The 21884-nt window shown below is 35.6% G+C and overlaps 3 protein-coding genes across 10 annotated transcripts; all 3 read right to left on the minus strand.

The window, feature by feature from the left end:
- Nucleotides 1-1959: 1959 nt before the first annotated feature.
- LOC103940006 (paraxanthine methyltransferase 1-like) lies at nucleotides 1960-2759 on the minus strand. The gene is made up of 2 exons (XM_048589452.1): nucleotides 2673-2759; nucleotides 1960-2325 (listed from the first exon to the last, which is right to left on the minus strand). The coding sequence occupies exons 1-2, from the start codon at nucleotides 2757-2759 to the stop codon at nucleotides 1960-1962; spliced, it is 453 nt and encodes a 150-aa protein (XP_048445409.1).
- Nucleotides 2760-4246: 1487 nt separating this feature from the next.
- LOC103940012 (eukaryotic peptide chain release factor GTP-binding subunit ERF3A) lies at nucleotides 4247-10965 on the minus strand. 8 transcript variants are annotated; one of them, XM_048589588.1, is made up of 20 exons: nucleotides 10850-10961; nucleotides 10678-10738; nucleotides 10368-10409; nucleotides 10185-10256; nucleotides 9616-9672; nucleotides 9361-9456; nucleotides 9085-9196; nucleotides 8712-8757; nucleotides 8481-8552; nucleotides 8326-8388; nucleotides 8070-8224; nucleotides 7889-7953; nucleotides 6708-6858; nucleotides 6160-6265; nucleotides 5923-6058; nucleotides 5361-5425; nucleotides 5110-5274; nucleotides 4894-4966; nucleotides 4720-4805; nucleotides 4247-4518 (listed from the first exon to the last, which is right to left on the minus strand). In XM_048589588.1, exons 2-19 carry the CDS (start codon nucleotides 10679-10681, stop codon nucleotides 4738-4740), a joined length of 1548 nt encoding a protein of 515 aa, XP_048445545.1. In that variant the 5' UTR covers nucleotides 10682-10738; nucleotides 10850-10961; the 3' UTR covers nucleotides 4247-4518; nucleotides 4720-4737. The 8 variants fall into 8 exon arrangements, with proteins under 8 accessions (XP_048445545.1, XP_048445539.1, XP_048445538.1 ...); XM_048589582.1 differs by lacking the exon at nucleotides 10678-10738 and having other exon boundaries at nucleotides 10185-10253; nucleotides 10850-10965; XM_048589581.1 differs by lacking the exon at nucleotides 10678-10738 and having other exon boundaries at nucleotides 10850-10947.
- Nucleotides 10966-14897: 3932 nt separating this feature from the next.
- On the minus strand, nucleotides 14898-20178 carry LOC103940022 (ABC transporter A family member 2). The gene is made up of 16 exons (XM_048589408.1): nucleotides 19718-20178; nucleotides 18914-19145; nucleotides 18642-18811; nucleotides 18337-18522; nucleotides 18149-18244; nucleotides 17863-18069; nucleotides 17592-17751; nucleotides 17288-17514; nucleotides 17002-17119; nucleotides 16820-16896; nucleotides 16461-16550; nucleotides 16235-16378; nucleotides 15853-16158; nucleotides 15693-15773; nucleotides 15417-15593; nucleotides 14898-15315 (listed from the first exon to the last, which is right to left on the minus strand). The coding sequence occupies exons 1-16, from the start codon at nucleotides 20084-20086 to the stop codon at nucleotides 15043-15045; spliced, it is 2913 nt and encodes a 970-aa protein (XP_048445365.1). The 5' UTR covers nucleotides 20087-20178; the 3' UTR covers nucleotides 14898-15042.
- Nucleotides 20179-21884: the final 1706 nt, after the last annotated feature.

Consider the following 21884-nt stretch of genomic DNA (forward strand, 5'->3'; position numbering starts at 1 on the left):
ACTGATCTTTTATAATCTAAACTACCTATTATATAAGTACTTTTACAGTCTGAACTACCTGTTATATAAGTACTTGTACATGCTAAACTACTTATCGTATTGTAACTACCTATCATGGTGGAATGAGTAATTTTACATGATTCTAACAGTAAGATGTAGTCCTTCATCTTGGTAATGTTAAAAGCCCCTGAAGCTAACACTATCAATGTCAAAAGCCTCTTGAGCAATTACTTACATAAGACAATCAATGTATAATGCTCGCGAATCATGTAGACTAGAATGATGTAACAAATACTAGCAAAAACGAAAACAACTCAACGAAAACATGTAAAATTACTTGTAGTTCTCATAGTTTCATGCGAATTCAAATTTGGATACTAATCTGCAGGAATTGCGAGGAAAATTCAAAACAGGAGTCGGATAGAGTTTTTGATGAAATGACGAGATTTGATGAGTAACTTTTTTTTTAATACAACGATATATTTTACACTAAAAAGGATGAGAGTTTTTTTATGAAATGATGAGATTTGATTTGTAATTTAAAGTTCCATGTTAATTATGGAAGAGTCATGATAAAACTTTGAACGACAATTGATGCAATTTTGTTTTCAAATTATGGACACTTTAATTGCTCTACTTATTAGACTGTGCAATACATTAGACCCATATCAAAACATACGGATCAAGATCCTCTCCTAAGCAAAGGGTGAGGATCCTCCTGACCAAGCCTATCGAGTCGTTGAAATTTTATCCAACAGCTACAAACAGGGGGTCCTCTAAAAGTTATAATAATTGTAGCCATTGGATAAAATTTCAACGGCCCGATGAGCTTGGTCAAGAAGATTCTCACTAGGGATGGGCAAATACCCATTGGTTATGGGTAATCGCGGTTATCCGCCCATTTAAATTTGACGATTAGGGTTATGGGTAACCGTTTAGATAAATAAATGGTTATGGGTATAACCGTTTACCCGTGAAATTTAAATGGACGGTTATGGGTATTATCCGCGGTTATAAACGGGGACCCATTTAACCGTTTATTTTAATATATGTAAAACTAAAAATAAAAAAATAAAAAAATAAAAATTAGTTCCTAACTGGGTTTAGTATCCGGAGATATATTTGGTTATAAAAGGTCATATAATATATATATATATATATATATATATATATATATATATATATATATATATGCATGCCTCACTTGAGAGAAAAATATAGTTGATAGAACGAGCTAATATTTAATATATGTAATTGAATGTTCTAAAGCATTAGTGTTTGACAATTTTGTTTTGAAGTTTTTTGGAGTTTGACCAATTCAAGATAATGATTATCTTGAGTATTTAGAAACATATTATTATTAGATTATGCGTACCTATACATATATATATATATATATATTTTTTTTTTTTAATTGGCCTCAAGTTTTCAATAAATATTTGACCCCAAAATTAGAAATTGATTAAATGGCATGGATCGATGAACATATGTTTCTAAATAAAAATCCAAATATTTATCAAATTAGCCTATTAGCAGACTGATGCGTTGCTTATATATATATATATATATATATATATATATATATATGTATGTATGTATGTATGTACACAAGAATATTAATTAACCTACAACCATGCATGATTCTTGTAATAGATTGACCGTCAAATAATTGAGAGACATCACACATATTCATAAATAATATTGCTGTTAATATAAAAATACATGTTAAATGTACTCATAACGGTATTTAATAATTAGAAAAAAGAAAATTATGACAAATTTCTTTTTAATTTTCAAGTTGTTAAAAAAATAGGTAGACGGGTAAAAGAAAAAAGTAAACGGGTACGCGGTTATGGGTAAATGGATATGCGGTTATGGGTAAACGGTTATGGATATGGGTATACCCATTTATGTAAATACCCAACGGGTAAACAATTATGTGAGTAAAATCTTAAACAGTTATAGGTAAATAACCGCGATTATCCGTCTACCATAACCGTTGCCTATCCCTAAGCCCGGGACACCTGCCGCAAAGTACTGCTTGTCTCGGGGGAGAGTGGCGAAAAGATAATTGAAATCATTCGAAACAAGGTCACTGAAGTGTACTTGAAATTCTGGTACTTGAATTGTAGTGTGCTGATATTTTTGAGCTACTGCATCAACTATGTTCTTGACTTGAATGAACGTTTTGGGTCCAACCGAACACCCCAAATGGGCAATCCGGAATGCGGTTGAAATCGAAGAGTGCTGCGGATTTTCTATGTCGAGGTTTGCGAATATTGCTGGAACCAATCTTCCAGACGTTATAACATCAGCTGCCTTTCTCTACAAGACATTGACAATTAACACAATAGTTAGTTTCTCAATGATCAACATACGTACGTTTTTTTTTTTTTTTCAAGCAACATTTTAGACTTCGTTCATCTAAATTATTGAGAAGAGAATTCGAACTCTGGTGTAAATTACGAGCACAAACCCTAAAAAACTTTGATAAGCTCGGATTTGCATACATACATGTTCACTTCGTTCAGTTATGTACATGTCTTGTAAAGTATTTATGCATGATCCGAATGGTTCAGAAAACACAACAGTCAAACGAAAAGCTAGTGTTTGATGATCGATACTTACACACATGGGAAATTAATAATTCGTAGCTAGCACGGTAAACATACAGCATGACTCGGTTCGCCGGAGATTGCCCGGAGACATTCCTGTAAATTAGAATTTTTGGCGTAGCTGTTTGGGCCATCTCCTCCCATCATATGAAATATTTCATCTTCCATCTCTCTCTCTCTCTCTCTCGGAAATGAAGTAGTCACCGAGAGAACGCTTAGAACTACCGAAGCATTGGAGGTGAACATGTGCATATATAATATATGTATATATAATGATACTTGGTTTTCTCTGTGGATTTAGTCACAAATGCCATGATGAAAATTATTCAATCAATTCAAAAGATAAAAATAAACAAAAGTGTGGAAGTGAGGCCAACAATGTTGCACATTGCTTGGCAAAATATAGCTTGACAGTAACCAAACCTTGACGTGGGTTGAAGAACTGCCAGATATTATCTTAGATTCTCTATTTGAGGATAGCAACTCCATCTTGTAATTTGGTACGGAACGCTCTTTTTCTCTTATACTGGGTTGAAATCCCTTACAAAGTTTTTATTGAGGCCCTTAACGACGTGCAACCTTATTCTTAGCATTGTATGTATTCCCTCATTATTAATGAATATCGTAGTACTTCTCAAAAGAGAAGACATGAATGAAGCTTTGTGAGTAAAGAGAACGAATTAAACAAAAACTTGAAAAATGGAAAAAATTAAATTTCAAGTTATTTTTAGTCTTCAGTTTATGTAGCATTCCATATACGAAAAACGTAATATCCACGCAACCAGATATAGACGAAAAATTCATAAATATATCGGCAAGAGAAAAATTGTCTAACTATAAAAGTTCATGATGATGATTGACTAAAATTAAAATTCAAGAAGAAAAATAGACATTAATGACAAATTTAGGGGAGGAAATCCACAAACACCTCAAAATTCTTGAGTCTCGGGCATCTTTCTTATAACCAATCTTCGTCTCTTATTTTCTCATATGTTTTCCCCCTATCTCTAAGACCAGGACTGTAAGATTTCTATAGATCCGAGTGCGTGTGAGTTATCCTCCTTCACAACCCCAAAACAAAGAAGAGAGTGGAATATAGTTAGTCCCTCTGTCGTCGTCCACGAGAAGATATGTCGTGAAGCAAATGAAGCAAAACCCAACAGCCGACCATGCCCAATCAACCCATCATGGACATTGGGCAGTGCGTAGTGCGCAGTGGTGGTCATAAGAGAACCTTCTTCTACTTTGTCTAAGCATCAACCAAAACCCCACTTCAACAATTCACCATCCTAAACCACTCGAAAATGATTAGATAAAAACTAGTGCCAAGCTACCTGATTATGACAACTCTCAAGCTGCGTCGGATGAGATCAAAAATACAAAAACATCGCGCTTTTGTGAGGGCTCTCAACATATGCCTTGATCCAGTGCCTCTACGCTCACGAAGATGCCACAACATAGAAGTCGTCTATGGCGTAGCTTAAATTAGTGTCCACTCCCACCATTTCTCCCTCGAAATCCAACGATGTTCCACACCATAGGAGACCGCTCTCCGACTACACTTGATTTTAACCATAATGAACTCGACTGATCTTACGGAGTTGGTACAAAGCAGAAATAAAATCCACTGATCAATCAGAATTTTCATCGAGATCTATTAACCCAGTAATGGGAGACTCGATTCAATACTACTACTTTACACCCATCAAATTAAAAAAAATGTCGACGTACCCTGCAAGAGCTCACTCCAGAGCACATACGTACCCAACAGCACTATATGACTGCGTAAATCTACGAACTATATTAACCCGGTATCAGAGTCCATACAATTTGAGTTGTAGGTAATGCTGCGCTGACTTCAAACCCATCAAGCTGCTGCGCAGTCCATCCTACTCACCCAGCTCTACCAATCAACAAGCATTAGGTTATCATGGGATCGGAAATTCCAAAATACAGAAGAATTGTAAGTGTTGGATGCAAATGCAAACGCAACTCGTAGCAAAATCCGGTAATATATGGGCAGCTAACACTTAGATGCAAACACAATTATAAAATTTGGAAGAGAGACAACGTATGCGGGAAAATAGCATTCGAAAAGCCTTACATTCAGACCAAAATTGTTTTAAGCACTTGAATTGTTGCGGTAATTTGATGGTTGGTCAATCACTTTTCCAACTGCAATAGTTTTTCCTGCAGAACGTAGAAATAACCTTCACTACAACATGCCAAAGACATCCTAGATGTATAAAGAGAAGGGCCCAGGCAAGATATTTAGTACCTTCAGTACGAAGAGTAAACCTCCCAAGTTGTGGAAAGTCCGCAAACTTCTCAATGCATATCGTGTTGCTGACCTGCAGGAGCACATGTGCCCAAGGTAAGTGAACTAAGAGTCACACAGATGTCCATAAATCATTTGCTCTACTCTACTACGTTTAAAATTTACCATCTCTCTTTTTTTAAGGGGGGTTAATTACAAAATTACGACGAAACATACCTGAATCTTGCACACAACAACAGCACCATTCTTGACAAAACGAATATGCTTTTTCATAGGTTTCTTCGTCTTCGGATCAATTTGACTTACAAGCTCAATAATCTCACATTCTTCAACAATTGAGTGAATATGCAGGACAGCTTTATAACCAGCCGTCAAAATTGCCTAATGAGAAGTATGGAGGGCTTCAGATAAAATACACACATGTTCACCAACCAAGATCATATGAGAGAGAGAGAGAGAGTTCCTACATTGTCAAGCAGTTCAAGAATCTGCAACTGGGCGAAAAATTCTGTAACAGCAGGTATTGGCTTTGCTGCATTAACAAAAAAAGAGTATATTAAGAGCAAACATATATGACATAAACATTGAGAACAACAGAGGGAGGGAGAGATAAAATAATACAATAACTGATTTTTTGAAACAAAAACGAACCAAAGACAGTTTCAAATAGTTTTCAATTTTTTCGTTATTTTTATTTCCATCCATATTCCCTCCTCTTATCCTCACTTCTCTTGCATCTCTTCACTTAAAAATAAATAAAAGCCAACTAGCTAGTAGTTAGTGGTGCTTCTCTTTCCCATGTCATGAGACGTTCCAAGTTTGATCCCCCCACCCCACCACTGATAAATAAAGAAATAAAATAAATAGTGACAGTTTCTGTAAACAAATCAAGATAATTGCTTCAAACTTTAAAGGGGAAAAAACGAACATGCAGCAGCAATGCAACTTTTTACTTTTAAGGAATAAAATACTTGAAAACTCCTAAGAATGGACAAAGAATCTAGTGAAACGCCATGAAATAGAACTTACCAACACTCGACACAACAAAGCCTGACAATATATCCTCATCATCAATGCCCGATAATCTAACCCGTAGATTTTCACCTGGGCCCGCACGTTTCACCCTATCTTCATCAATGTATATAGCAACAACTTTCACTGGGACCTGCAAACAAACGTGTTAAATTGTATTTTTGGTATAAAATCCTTATAGAAAAAAGGTAAAATTATAAAGGAAGCAAATATTTGAAAGGAAGAGGAAGGAACCTTGTTTGGCATGATAAACAATGAATCCCCTTCACGCACGGACCCAGATTCCACTTTGCCCATAACAACTGTTCCCATGTCCTTGAATTTGTCTATGATAGGCATCCTACAGAAAGGAATTCAGGGGATTAAAGAAATTTAAAGAAAATATATTTAACAATAAATCACCAATTCCTGTTTAGTCTGGCAGTTTACTAAATCTCTAGGGAGCCAATGATCCCCACCCCATCAACCACCCTCCGTATATTTTCACTAGGTGCCAATGACCGAAATTCCATTTTCAAACAATATTTTGACATTGTAATTCAAGCCACTCCTCACACTACAAACTGACAAAATAATGCTTCCTAGCAGAGTGCACAATTAGTAACTGTTGGTACCTTTCAAGGGAAAAGAATATTTTGTAAATATTACAGAAAATGTCTCCTCAATAAGTGAAAAAAAATATAAACGTACATCAATCAGACTGCTTCAAAGAAAAAAGATAGATTCAATACAGATGCTTACTTAAGACGTTCAAAGGCAGGGTTCAAAAACAGACCACGTACCTGAATGGACCTTTAGGATCTCGTAGAGGAACTTCAATAGAATCAAGGGCTTCGAAAAGGCAGGGACCATCCCACCACGAACATACACTTTTATCCAATCTGGTTTTCATATTTGTTCCAATCAGGCCAGATATAGGTAGGAATTGCACATCTGCAGAGGCAAAGTGGAAACCAATGGCATCCTATGTCAATACACCATAATACAAAACAGTGCCTCAAAACTTCCATTATTATCAGTTCAGATAGAAAAGAAAATAAATCAAAATGAAAGAAATCCACTAACATAACATTTACTTCTGTGACAGAAAGGGTACAAACAAGAGAAACAAAAGCATAAAATCATGATTCAACTATACCCCTATTTTAATGTACTGACTTGAGCATACATATTTTCATTGAAATAAAAGGTTCCATTTTTATTTTCTCCAATCTCAGAGTTTGAGTAAGCTTTTGCAGGCCAAAGGAGTTGCCTATTCCTCAACTCTCCCTTAATTCTTCTCAAAATATCAAACAAAGCAAAACACGACTGTTAGACCATCTCCAAAGGAGATGTCAAATTATAAGAGTCAAATTACAAATGATGGCTGATGTGGCAATCTGAAGCCTTATGTCAAATTTTGTACTTCTCCAACCGAATTGTCAAATGTTATTTTATTATTTAAATGGAGTTTTAAATGGTTGTAATTATTATAAAAATGTTGAAACAAAATTTTTATTGGTAGCCGGTTTTTGTAGTAAATTCTATTTGTTCATTGAAATGTTGGTGGAATAAGGGACCCGCCATTAAAATTAATTAAAATTAAATTTGACATTTATGTCAAATTTGACTCCAAATCACAAAGCTTTCAAATCCAGTCAGCAAATAACTCGGTTGGAGAGATTTTTGATGTCAAATATGCACAGTGGCATTCCACCTAGGATTTTGACATCTCCCTAGGAGATACTCTTTAGTCCCTTTTTTCAATCCTTCTATCGAATGTAGTGTCATCATGGTTTGAGAATAGTAAAATGATTCTAACCTATTCCCCAAAGGTATAAATTACAACTTGAAATGCAGCATAATTACTAAGTCAATGGCATTAACCCAAACAAAGAGAAAATAGAAAGTAACATATGACTTCCCACATACCAAAACCATAAAATAACATATCTATAAGTTTTTGAAGAAATAATTCATGTACCTTTTTTCACATTGTAGCCTGATGCTTTAAGGAACGGTACCATCTTTGACACAATTTCATCGTACCTGGAGAAATAATTAAATTAAAAGCATAACAAATCACTAATCAATAGGGGTAGAGGCACATACAAGAGAGGGAGGGTGTTAGATCCGAAAAATCGCTCCAACTGAGGGTAAAGTACCTTTCTTTTGACCAGTTCACAGTGGGCTCATCCATTTTATTTACAACAACAAGCATCTTGGACACACCCAATGTCTTAGCAAGTTGAACATGTTCACGGGTCTGCCCACCCCTCTCATAACCGGTTTCAAATTCTCCTTTACGAGCAGAAATTACCTAAACAGAAAGAGAAAGGAGAAAAGCGAGATGCTCTTACATATGCAAAATTTCCCTTTGCTGGATTGATGCAGTAATTAAGCATCACAGATGTAACTCACCAGTACTCCTACATCAGCTTGAGATGCACCACTGATCATATTTGGAACATAACTTTTGTGGCCCTGTTAACAAACATGTACTACTCATAATCACCCGAAAACAGCAAGCAAAACCATATTGTCCAAGAAAATAAAATATAAAATCAATAACTTACGGGTGCATCCAAAATTGTGAATCTTGATGTCTCGGTTTCAAAGTGGGCCCGCCCAACTTCAACTGTTTTACCCTGCAATAAGATATCCCAAAAAAAAAAAAATTAGAGTCCAACAAGCTGTTCTTTTGGCAAAACTAGATGTTGTAAGCATAATTAGTTAGCATTTGACAATGACTTAAAGATAGGCAATAACATTGCAGCATCTTTGTATTCAAACCAATCAAACCATACCTTAACTCTCTCTTCTTCATTGGTGTCCATAATATACGCCATATACCTAGCAGATATGACATAACCATAGTCAATGGGCAGTGATCCAAGTACAAAAATTAATGCAGCATAAGTAAGGTCCATTTTTGCATCAGATGATACGTTAATGCAGTTGTGAACTAAAAAAATATTTCAAATGAACAACACATTAAGAAAACCAAGAGAAGGAATGAGATACCACTAAAGAAATGTTCTAACATTGTGAAAACCTATCAAACCTCACTAGATTGTGAAATTGTTAACTAGTTATCTGCATGTGTCAGCTAAAGTCAAAAGTTACTGATATTTTTAAGGAAGATTAGGATCTTGGTGACAAGGGGGTAGATACGCTCACCAGCTTTCCCTACTTTTGTCCTTTGCTTCTTTTTCATATTTTTGGATTGTACGATCATCAACCTGACCACTAAGAAAAAGTATTTGGCCTCCTGTTGTGGACTTCCCAGCATCTGCAACCAAGAGAAGAAACGTTATGAAGCCCCATTTGGGTTCACAACAAAATGGAACATTAATGGCAACCGGCAAGTGTATAGTTCTAAGTTATAAAGGCAGGACAATAATCGAAAACGAGATTTTTTAGACAAAAGCAACATCATGAAAAAAATTAACTTACCAACATGACCAATAAAAACAACATTCAAGTGCCTCTTCTTATCTAATTCCATGTCATCATGTTCTTCTTCTGGATCCGGGGTTTCCTTCTCCTTGCCTGCATATTCAGGCCAAACATTGATCTCCCAGAAGAACATTGGAATAGAATTTGGCATGGCAACTTATGTGTGATGTAGCAAGAGTCATTGTTTAAAAAAAAAAACATAAGACAAATAATAACAGACAAAAACAAATACGGACTGAGCTTCAATAGTACCTTTATGCTCAACTACAACTGACTTATCAGACTGTTTAAGAATCTCTTCCCTGGAATCTGAAATTGTTCCAATATTTGGAGGGAAAAATAGAGTTAGTCTTCTATATCTACCTCCCATCAAGCCAAATTACTAGGCAAAAGCATCTAAAAATACATGCCCTACTTCCCATCAAAAGGATCCCGTACAAAATCAAAGTAGAAAATTACAGAAAGGAATAAAATTTAAGTCTACATATCAAGTTAATTGCGTCAAATAAGTTGAACCAACAAGATGTGAAGCGGGTAATCAAAAGGAATAGAAAAATTAAACAAGCATCGTCAACCATGCTACCATTTTCTTGATATATCTAACCAGTAACTGATAGTGATTTTGTACCCTCCAAATTTTCAATTTTAATGGTACTCTAGGCTTCGTTGTATTACTCATTACTCATTATAAGCAGTAGCTAGGAGCATTTAGTGGTAACCATATCACAGGTTAATAAAGCACAATCAAAATAGGCCCTCTCAACCCAAACCTCTACTCAACAAAATAATAACATAATAAAGTAATCGACGATACTACCAACCTTCCTCCATCTTATTATCATTCTCTACTTCCGGCTTTGCTTCGTCTGGATTAATAACCCCATTATCTTCTGCTACATTTTAACCAAATCATTGACTCAGAAATTAAAAACTTACCATAGCACAGCCATCATAATCATTTATCTTAACGAAAACAAATAATTCAAATTCCCTTTTAGATTTACCTGCCGAATCAAGCTGTAACGATCGGATTTCCTCCTCGATATCTACCATTTACAGAATTCATTATAATCAAATCTCAAAATTCAACACAACATCAAATATTAACACCCCATTTTGGTTTAGAAACAAAACAGACCAAACGTTCTCATTAATTTCGAATAATTCATCACAAATAAGAGCCATGATGGCTAAACTTTATCCTTCACTCCTTCACTCAAATTACCAGAAATAAGGAGAATCGAAACAGATAAAAAAATAATTCGCAAACTCCTGACGAACTAGAAAACAAGCAAAAAGGATTCAAATCAGAACTCATAAAATCGCCAAACAATCGCCTGGATGTACCGGAGCTTAATCGCCGAACAAAAACAATCTACAAAAATTAAAAATTAGAAAGAAAGGACACGAAAATTCGCGAAATTTTAAGAACCGAGATTTCTAAACAGATGATTAGATCAGAGGATTAGGGATTAGAGTTGCGTACCCATGGATGGCGAGACTTCTGTAGCAATCCGCTAGGGTTTTGACGAGGAGCGAGCGAGGACGGAAGGAAGTGAGTGATAAAATGTGAACACTTGTGCTGCCTACTTTCTGGAATCTACTGGTATTGATTTTTTTGGAGGGTCAATCGAATACTTTCGGCACTGTTTATTTGTTACGAAACGGATATTTTTCTTTTAAAAAGTTACTAATTACTTACATTTTTATTTTGTCATTTTTCTTTAAAACTAAAGTTTTTGATAATTTTTCGTTAGTTTTTGTTTGATTTTTTGGATTTTTTTTGGAAAGTTGATCATTTTTTTAAAAAAATAAAGAAATTAATTTAAAGAAAAGTTTGAAAAAATCTAAAGCAAACAAGAAGAGCGTTTTTTAGCTTGGTAATCAAACTTTGAAAAGTTAATTTTCTGAAAGCTATAGTGCGGAGGAGATCAAATCTCTGTACAACGAAACGAACACATTGTTACACAACATACGATTTAGCTTGAAGCTAATGATTTTGAAATAAAAATTAAATATGAGCGATAATCTAATTAACTAAACTAACTTGCATCAATTACTACGGGAAGAGGGATAATTTGTTTTCTTTCTTTGATAGCCACAGAGGTATTCGAACTTTAACGCATAAAAAACAAAATAGAATGAGAGGTTTGAAGATTTTCTATTTTTGGATTGCAAAGCCTTGGTCTGATGGCTACTTCAACAGGCCATATTTTTAAATTCCAAAGATGGGGCCCAAGCCCAAATGCAGATAGCAATTGGGTGCATGCATATAAATCTGACTCCGAGCCCAATCCGTTATTTGGATTAGACTGTGGTTTCTTCATTCCTTACTTCCAGCCTGGCTCAGTTCGTTAATATTTTAAAATTTTATTATTTTTGTTTATGAATTAAACAAAAATAAGGCTTTTTAGTTAGTATCACTCTTCATTTTTATTTTTGAAATTTGAAATCAATAGAAATAGTTCTTAAATTTGTCCATTATCAATTATTTTTTGTTATTCAATAAAAAATTCTGTTAAATATCGATCAATTGATAAAAATGTTCTTAATTTATGATACACAATAAACGAAAATGATTTGTTAAAAATTGACAAGATTTTTGTTATTTTTTACAAAATTACCAAAATTAGTGAACAAATTCAGAAAGTATTTTTGTCAATTTTAAATCTAAAAGCTTATGTCAATCAGAATCAAATAACTGTTTTAGTTAATGAGACAAAATAAAAATGAAAGAAATAAAAACTAGATGACAAATAGATAAGGTAATGATAATTAGGAAAAGGTTCCTCGTCAAATCTGAAAATTCAAAGATCTAATAATTATGTCGGTTAATTGTATATTATGATGTCAAAAATTATTTTAAATTTTAAATTAAATATAAATAATATTTAATAAAAATAAATTATACGATTTACGATAAACACATAATTACAAAATCCACTATATTATCGGAAAAAGATGAATCCTTTTCCTCATACTTCAGGACAGTGAGATCTGACCTTGGATTTTGTGGTTATACTCGTGTACATTAGCCCTCACCATAATTTGCATGGACATTGCCATCTGACGGATCACTTGTAACGAGGTGGAATCGGAATAGTAAGGAGGGCATCTTATGACAAAAATCAGATCAAAGAGGCGCACGTTAACAAGCATACACGAAGCAGGGATAACTTGCGCACAAAGCAGTTGGTCCCACCGGCCCGAGGCTGAGCTGTATTGTCACATCGACGTCGCTTTTGTCTGATCACAATTGAAATCTTAACTTAACAGCTACCACTCATTTCACCTCAGACTTTTTGTATTTTCTCGTAGCACCGCCACGTGTCGGACAACTTCTCGAACTTCTTCTTTTTAAGTTAAGGTCGACTTTCGAGTAGCCTTTCATGTGACAGATTTTGGATTCAATTGGTGTTATTTTGTAATACGGTTTAATAATTTTTGTTCTTATTTAAAAGTAAAAAAATTTTATATTTGAATTTTGTAAATGATATATTCGGTACTATATTAAGCTGCTCATGATATAATTTTATCAAACTCTGCTCTCCTTAATATATAAATACCGATATAATCAAAAAAATATTTTACTACATTGATAAATTACACGATCTTTATAAAAAAAAAAAAACTAAAATGTTTATATGAGTCAGTTTAATCTTGAATAAATAAACTACCATATAGAAGCCATCCGCTCGGTCCTTTTTTAAGACAAACAAGGTACGTGATTCGTGTTAACTATATATCTGGGAAGGATCTAATCAGAAGCCGGTTCCCGAGACCGTATCCCTCCAGTCCTCCACTATTATTTCTTCTTTTTCTGAACCTAATATAAAAGTTGCCCTCCCTCTTTTATCACGCGTCGCTTTTGTCTGTGCATTATTTGAATTTTAGAGGCTCAGTTTGAATGTTTGGTAGCCAGCCACATCTTATCAATCTTTAATCTTTACATTAATATAATACAAATACGGTTGAATATATATGGGTAGGTTTAGTTATTTAATTTTCTCTGTGTGGTTCCTTGGATCTTTGAGATAGATCCAAGTGAGTGGAAAACATCTGGGATTTTGATCGATGAAGGTTCGATGCATGGATCTAACTTCATAAGTGATATGAAGCTACATGATTTGGCTCTGATGATCTGAGAAGTACATGTTTTCGTTTAGGGTTTTGATTTCTTGCTGCTGTATATGTTTATATATATCGTTTTTGGCTTTTGGTTATCTGATCTGAATCTTCTTCCTTGGAAGTTCTTCTGAGTTTTTAGATATTACACACTGCTATCTAGGGTTTTTCAGCAGTGGTGAGTAAGGTGCTATATATAACTATATGTATGTATGTATGTATGTATGTATGTGTAGGTAGGGTTGAGGGGTGGAGCTCCTTGAAGTCCAAAAGAAGGTGATGCTGGGTGGATAGAGCTGCTGAGCTATGGATCCCACAGTACTATATATCCAATGTTAGATCGGACCGGATCGGATCGAAGGGATGACAGGCCTGTGGCTTGCATATCTCAGGAGCTGCATTACCCGTAAGCTACCTCTTTTTTTGGATTGAAGGGAGCTCTACACCTCTCTTTCTCTTGCTGTTTCACCCTGCTGATGGTCTACTGATTCTCCACATGCTATAGATTCCAAGTATTTTCTGTTTGTAGTTGCGTCATCTTTAGACATGAACTTTTACATTGTCGATAGATCTATATATTTCATGACTCTTGAGATCTATATATAAATATTCTAGTATATGATCCGACGTGTATATATATATATATATATATGACATGTACCAGATGACTCTGGAGATCTATATATAAATATTTTAGTATATGATCCGCTGTGTGTGTATATATATACATATATCTATATGTATGAAGTGTACCGGATGAATGAAGAACAGGATGTGAATTGTGAAGCCCAGTATATATATTTTGGTATATATACTGTATACACAGCCTAGAAAATCCCCGTATATATGTTCTAGCAATTATTTGTAGTGTACTTAAACATTAAAATCAATAATGTAATGAATTTAAAGTTTTTATGGATCTATTTGATATTATGATTTTATACAGGCATAATTTAGAATTTCTCAAACCGCAACGAGGAGTATATTTCTAAAACGATTCTACGGGGGAGTATTGTTCATTTATTTGATTTATTCAATTTAAAGGTAGAAAGTAAAAATGAGGAGAAAAAAGTGTGATAATCACTTGTTTTGGAAAAGCATTTGGTGAGTCGCGAGACACGCTTAAATTCATCTGCAGTGTATAAGCTTTGGTGGTTGGATTGGTCAACTTCAGAATTTATGGTTGTCGATCAATAACAACGAATTCGTGACTTACTACGTGAAATCGACTTTATAAATTATTATAGAGCACAATTGTGATTGGTTTTGCGTCAGATTTTTCGATAATTTCAAGTATTTTTTATTATACTCTTTCCAAGTAATTTCAAATATTTTTTATTATACCCTTTTCAAGCGATATTTCTATTTGAATTTGATACGTAATGTATCGAAAATTATATCTTTGCTGATTGACTCGAAAGTTGTTTATGTTTCATAATCTTACCATTGACCACACCGAGAAGGCATAGCAGATGTAGATTCGGTAATACACAAATCTCAAAACATACCACTTTATATGTTTTAAGTAAAAAATAGATGTTTGCCAACTGATGACTAGATGTTCGACCGAGAATGTCTTGTACTAATTTGGTCAGGGTTAATCACAATCCCCTGAACTGGACGGGCCTGCCCCCGGCTCCGACCCTGGCCGAAGGAGTCTCTGCGTGTTATTTCAACACTAGGAGGAACTGGGGTTTCCGGAGAGTGGCCGGAAATGCAGAGGGCGCCTGAATCATCTTGCTGCCAGAATACTTCAACCATAACACCACTTGGATGCTCTGCTGACTCGGTTCCTGGAATCCCCACAAACCTAGCTCCTACTGGTATCTGCGATTATTAGCATAAGTAACGTACCAGTCGTGTTGAATCGCGCAAAAATAAATTTATTGCAAGCATGTAATATCGAATTGCAATCTGTTTTGTGTTACCTGAACTGAGGCACCAGATGCTAAATTGAGAGTGACCAGCCTCCCCTCTGCCGTGGCAGCTTCTAGCTCCGCCTGCCCTGCGATATTCAAGAACACTTCTTCGAGAGTTGTAAGCCCAAGTTGGATGTCCGCTATACCAAATTCTCTTTCTTTGTTTTGGAGCTCCGCGAAAAAATTCTGTTAAAAGGTTATGAAAGAATTTTTAATGCTCTGCATATATACAGTTTTCATGCGACGTAGCATGAAAGAATTTTAGCCAGACGATGAAATGTTTACCATCAGAAGTCCCTCTCTATCATGAGGAATAACAAAGGTCAGAAATTCTCTGTTCTCTTCTTTTGGTTCAACACCCAAATGCTGCATAAAAGTTTTCCCAGGTTAGAAACTAATGTGTTATACGCATGAAAGAAGTTTGAATTGTTCAAAACCAACGTACGTATTTAAAGAACTCCTTCACAGCCTCATGGTGAGATGTAGCAACTGCATCCCTACTTGGAGGCCTTTGTTCATTCGTGCTTCCGCTGAAGCTCACATTGGCGATAAAACCAGTTCCAAACCTCGACTTCAGCCTGATTGAAGTTCCAATGCAACGGAGCCTACCCTTTGCCATTATTCCAATCCTGTCACCTAAAATGTCGGCTTCTTCCATCGAGTGAGTGGTTAGGACAATTGCACGGCCTCTTTTCGCCCCCTCTATGACGTCCCATACATGCCTCCTTGTTATTGGATCCATACCAGTTGTCTACATATCATAAACTAAATTAGAAAAACAGAGATAGTAGATGTACTAATGAAGGGAGAAATACAAATTTCCATACCGGTTCATCTAAGATAATCAACTTTGGATCACCAATAAGGGCTACTGCAAAACTCAGGCGACGTTTCATTCCTCCACTGTAACTCCCAGCCCTGACTTTTGCTGCCTCAGTGAGTCTCACCTCTGCCAATAACTTCTCAGCATCCTACACTCGATGAGCATTCATCTTATAAAGAACCGAAGAATCCTCATGTGAAAAACCAAATTCAAGTTAGTGCAGCACGTACTGATTTTACTGAAGCTGAGGGGAGGCCTTTAATACTAGCGAAAAGGTGGAGGTGCTCTTGCGCGGACAACGCATTCCAAAGAATATCAAACTATCAATAGAGACAATTTACATACAAAATTAACTCAAAGTTTTCGAATGAGTTGCTGCATCGCGGTAAAAACTACGTAACTAGTATGTTTTTGAAACTTTCAGGTTACAACACGCATGGTCTTCTTGAAAAAGAACAGCGAGAACCAGTTTCGCCTTTTGATTTACTGATAGTAGACCACAAAAGCTCTTGATCAACGGTGACCAAGACAACATGACCATATAAACATATGTACTTATGAGACAGACTGAGAGCGAAAGAGAGAGCACCTGCGGACAAAATCCTATGATTTTTCGAATATTTGCCATACCAACAGAGCTCCGGGCGGAATCTCCATAAATCAAAGCTGTTAACAAATCAGTTTACAATTTCAACATTTCTCTATTGGGATCATCTTTGTGAGAAATTTTTTCAATCAACGAACTCAAGAAAAATGACACTACAGTATTACCATCTCCTCCAGTAAACGGTGTGATGCCAGTTAAACAACTGATTGCAGTGGTTTTCCCAGCTCCATTCGGACCAAGTAGACAAAATAACTGATCCTTCGCAAAGTTCACCCACAATCCCTGAAAGTTATTCAAAATAAATCAGTTGCTACTATATTATTTCATTACGAAAAACCTGAAAGGCTGAAATATATATACTGCAACTGGCACAACCAGGAAAAAAAAAATTGTAAGACAACTAGGTAAAAAACAAGGGAGGATAACCAAAGGCCAGATACGACAGATTACCTTCACAGCATGGTGAGGCTTAGTCCTCCTGCACTTGCAACAGCCAATACTGAAGGTACCGGGATATGTCTTTACAAGACCTCGTATCTGAACTGCAATGTTCGGATCAACTGTGCCTTCTTTAGTTTGTTGTTTTACAAGGTTCTCCTCTTCAAGGACATCTTCATCGTCTGGAGTAAGAAGCTCCTTTGGTGGAGCTGAACCGATGCAACTACATATGCCACCCTCTACGAATAGAAAGGAAACACCACTAAGTTACCATGCAACAAGAGAAACTCAACCACAAACTTTCAGTCGTATTTACCTTTCATTTTGTTGCCACCTTTCCCTGTCCAGTATCCGGGATTTAGAAAGTAGAACACTGATTTTCTCACACCAGATACATTCGGAATGATATTATCAAAGTAGATAGCCAATATAAACCAGAGGAAGAATGTAGACACCAGCCATTTATAAATGCCATTCTGTCAAAGTTCAAATGAAAATTTTAGAACAGGAAGGTGTATGAAACATTCGAAGAACTTATAAAATATTTGGTAATTTTTTTCAATTTTAGGATCAATGAGTTTACTTACAATTGTCATAAGACAATCACTATAGTAATTTGCCGGGCATTTGGCCCTTCTACTCCAGCTAATCCCAATATCTTGTGGACTGGCTGTTGCTTGAGCAAGTAATACTATAGCTCTGGCAAGAAGGTTAGGTGGGAAAAATGACCAGAGTATTCGATATTTCATCTTGAAGTCTGTTGAATCATAGGGAAAACCAAATGCTGTAACAATCTGCAAGACAAAATGGAATATGTTATCAGTATTACGAGAAAAACCCCAACATATAAATCTTGAATCGGGGAAGTCTTGCCTGGGTTATAGAGCCGACAATAAACACTGCGAAACCAAGAGTTGTGGATGAAGATGAGTTCCTTAAGAAGGTTGACAGCAGAAAGGAAAAACTAATCTGGCAACAAATTGCAGTAAGTGGATCAGAGATTACTAGATTGGAAATATTAGAAATAAAGTAAAAGAAGTAATTGCTTGAAACATTCTTACCATATTGAGTTGGAAAAGGAAGAAGACAAGGAATACAACTGCAAAACTGTTCTTTAGGAAAAAATCAAATCGAAACAGCATTCCGAAGAGAACTGTGAAAAGTGATGACAATAGTACCATAATTCCGTCCCATGTGAGCCATGAGAACCAATATGCAGTATCGTAAAGGCCCATCATTGTCATCACCTGCAAAGTAAAAGAACAAAAACACGAATACCAACCTGATTTTGCATATACGAAATCAAAACTAGCCATACGCAAACACAATGAACTCCACAGCAGGGAAAAGAAGAAACCCAAATTACCTGCCGAAGCTTTAGTTCTTTCTCTGTGATCAAAGAGGACATTTGAAACACAAAACTGAACATGGCAGCAGCAAAAAAGAAGGGTGGTAATAGTTGAGCCAAATCAATAGAAACCTCCCGGTTAGGGTGTGCGAATTCCTTGAGCGAAACATCCCAGCTAAAATTTGGAACTGAACATATCATTATACGCATGTTAAGGTCATGATGGTAACAATGCAAGCGAAGCTTTTTTCAATGAACAGAAAAGGAATATGAGAAACAAGACATAGTACCTCCAATCAGAGACCTAGCGATTTCACGCTCAGCAGCAATCTGAAGCGGTATTTGAAACTTGAAAGTTGAATCTTCATATCGCCCCCGGGCTCTAACAGGAGTAGAATTGGTCTGTATGCCATAGCTGATCACAGTGGCGTTTCTTTCCACAAAATGCAAAGCTCCTGAGCAATGCAGAGGATTATTAAATAGCCATGTATTTACTTCCTCTTTCGTTCCAAACGATTTGACCTGTACAAGTAAAACCACCTCATTACAAACAATCTAACACTATCAATTTAGCCCACAGACTACCACATAAATCAAACTGCCTCACTACGAGTTGCCTAAAACGATGAAATCTAACTAGTCGAACTTGTCAACAACCAAATCTGAATAGTTTGAAATCTCAAATCTTTAGTTTGTGGAACAAAAGTTCCACGCATTCCTCCTGTTTTCGGAATAAATTGAACATATTTATGCAACAAAAGGTAAATTAAATGCCATCACATTGCCGGTGTGGCTTAAGACTGCTTCTGGAAGGGCTACAATCACTTTATGACGAACCAAATGTGATTGTGAAAACAAATTACATGCCTTTCGTCGTAGAAGCGCTTTCTTGAGAAGCACTTAAAGCCCCAAGTGCTTTTCCAAGAAGGTACTTGGTTTTACAATCAAAATTTCAATGAATTTCCAATTAAAAAAAATCTAACAAACTCACTTATGAGCAGAAACGTTTACTAAGAAAAGAAAGAAAGCAAACAGCATTTTCCTCAACTTTCTCGGTAACCAAACACAACGCAACAATCCGAACTCACGCATACCTTCGACAGCGTAATCGGCCGGCCCGGATTATTCGCCATAATCCCACTGACAATACTACTAATCCTCGCGCTCCCATTTCCGCTCCACACGAAATCGAAACACGGCTTTTCAACAGAGTACTTGCGCTCGCACGGCGGAATCGGCGGCGAAACCAGTGGCTTGGGGTCCCTGACGCTCCGGAAGTCGGCGGATTTCTTGTTGCGAGCCTCGAGGCCCTCCTGGATGAAGAAGATGAGGACGATGAAGAAGAAGGAGGCGAAGAGCTGGATAAAGGAGGCTCTTTTGCTCCGCCACGAGATCAGGAGGTTCTTCCTCAGCAGCGCCTTGTACTGCTGGAACAGCAGCGGAAAGCCGCTCCGCAAAGCCATCGGTTCGGGTTTTCCGGACCCGAATGTGAGTTCTCGGGTTTAGTGATGGAAGTGAGAGGCGGAGTTTCATTGTTTTATGCTCAGGTGTGACGGTTTGTATTTTCTGTTTTTGGAAAGGCGCGGTTTTGCCCGTTTGGGAAGGAGAATTGGGGTGAAATTACCAGATTAGTGCTGGATTCGGCTTGTTTTTACGGGTTTGCCACTGCCGCGTTTTAACTTTTTTCCGGCGGCAACGGGAGTTTCGCCGAGTTTTTGTGTAGAAGTGCTTTTACTCGTTTGCCAAAGTTGTTCATTTGGATGTGCTTATAAGATGGTTAAAAGTAATTTTAGAAAAAAAAAATTTGGTTTAAAAAATACTTAAAGTGTTTTATGTCAGAAACATCAATTATATGTTTCTTCTAGAAAGTACTTTAAGTATTTTTTTTTCAGAATTTACTTACATTTTATTAAAGATTGGTATCAAAAATATTTTTACCAAAAACGCTTTCATTCATTTCATTGAAAGTTATCAATGATTTCTATTTTTTTTATAACAAAATGAATCACTTCCAATGAGTAACGAATTTCGACAAAAAAAAAAATAGTAACGCCAATTTTTTTTGTTCGTATTCAATGAATAACGGCTATTATTGTTTGTCAGATAAAACACTTTCGTTTCGTTTTGAGAGCTTTTATATTTTTTGTATTCATCTGAATTACTGTAAGAAAAATTCATACTTAAGTTCAATGAATAATCGCTATTATTATTTGTCACATAAAATAAAATAAAAATAATGAAAAATATTTGAAAACTTTGAGATTTAATGAAAAAGAGAAAATAAAGGGTAAAATGAATAGTACCAAGATTGATTTTTTAGTGTAAAAATATGATTTTTCGTTAAAATAAACAGTAACGAGAGCTTTTTATTAAAGTTCTCTATAAAATACTCTCATCTAATTCAGAGTACTTTAAAAAAATTTGAATTCATCTGAATTAAGAAAAATTCAAATTTAAGTTTAAATCCAACACACTGCTCTAAGAACTGTTTATGTAGGTGTAGTTTTTTACAAAAATTCACTAAAAGTGATAAATGGTCTCTTTATTTTTCACACAACAAAACAAATCACTTCTTACGAAAAATGTAATTTTTTTTCATTTGTACTTAATGAAGAACGGCTATTATTGTTTGTTGGAGAAAAAACTTCCATCTCGTTCAAAGTGCTTTTAAATTGTTTGTATTCATTTTGAAGAAAATGTACGATATTCATTAAGCAAATCAGAATACGTACAAAATAAAAATAGTATGCATAATAGGTCTTGATAAAAACCTTGTAGGAATTTCAAACCAATCGAATTGAAAAAGAATGTCCTGTACCACAAAGGGACATATCCTCAAATGAACAATATAAGTGAAAATTACAAAGCATCATCGAACAAAATATCCCTAAGAATATCCAGAGGCTCTTCGAACCACATAAACTTTTGTTTGTATTCATTTGGATTAATATGGAAAACATTAAAAACATATGGTGGAGAAATAGAGAGGCTGAGCTGGATGCAATAGTAAAATGGTGGAAAATCATATATATCTTAATCAAGAATGACGCAGTATTACGAATTTAGAATTTGTTTCGTCCTATGTAATTTCCAGGAAAAATTCCAAAATTAATTTGCCATCTATATTTAACTACACGACGTGTTAATTAATTGGTTAATTTCCATTTGTGCCACTCTAATTCTCTAGCTAATATATTTTCTACACAAATACATCATTAACCCTTGATTAGGATAATCCTACTCTAATTAATCTTAATCTTA

Source organism: the organism of the source record quoted next, unplaced genomic scaffold, assembly GCF_019419815.1.
Source record: "Pyrus x bretschneideri cultivar Hongxiangsu unplaced genomic scaffold, Pyrus_bretschneideri_v1 Contig3, whole genome shotgun sequence".
Taxonomy (NCBI): domain Eukaryota; kingdom Viridiplantae; phylum Streptophyta; class Magnoliopsida; order Rosales; family Rosaceae; genus Pyrus; species Pyrus x bretschneideri.

Coding starts and splice junctions, on each gene's coding strand:
- LOC103940006 (XM_048589452.1), bottom strand. CDS start 2,759: ATGGGAGGAGATGGCCCAAACAGCTACGCCAAAAATTCTAATTTACAG. Junction 2,326..2,672: donor CCGGCGAACCGAGTCATGCT/GTATGTTTACCG, acceptor AATGTCTTGTAG/AGAAAGGCAGCTGATGTTAT.
- LOC103940012 (XM_048589588.1), bottom strand. Junction 10,257..10,367: donor GTTACAGCTTGATTCGGCAG/GTAAATCTAAAA, acceptor GTTAAAATGTAG/CAGAAGATAATGGGGTTATT. Junction 6,859..7,888: donor AGGCTACAATGTGAAAAAAG/GTACATGAATTA, acceptor TTGCCTCTGCAG/ATGTGCAATTCCTACCTATA.
- LOC103940022 (XM_048589408.1), bottom strand. CDS start 20,086: ATGGCTTTGCGGAGCGGCTTTCCGCTGCTGTTCCAGCAGTACAAGGCG. Junction 16,897..17,001: donor ACCGTTTACTGGAGGAGATG/GTAATACTGTAG, acceptor ATTTGTTAACAG/CTTTGATTTATGGAGATTCC. Junction 16,551..16,819: donor TCATAGGATTTTGTCCGCAG/GTGCTCTCTCTT, acceptor CTCTATTGATAG/TTTGATATTCTTTGGAATGC.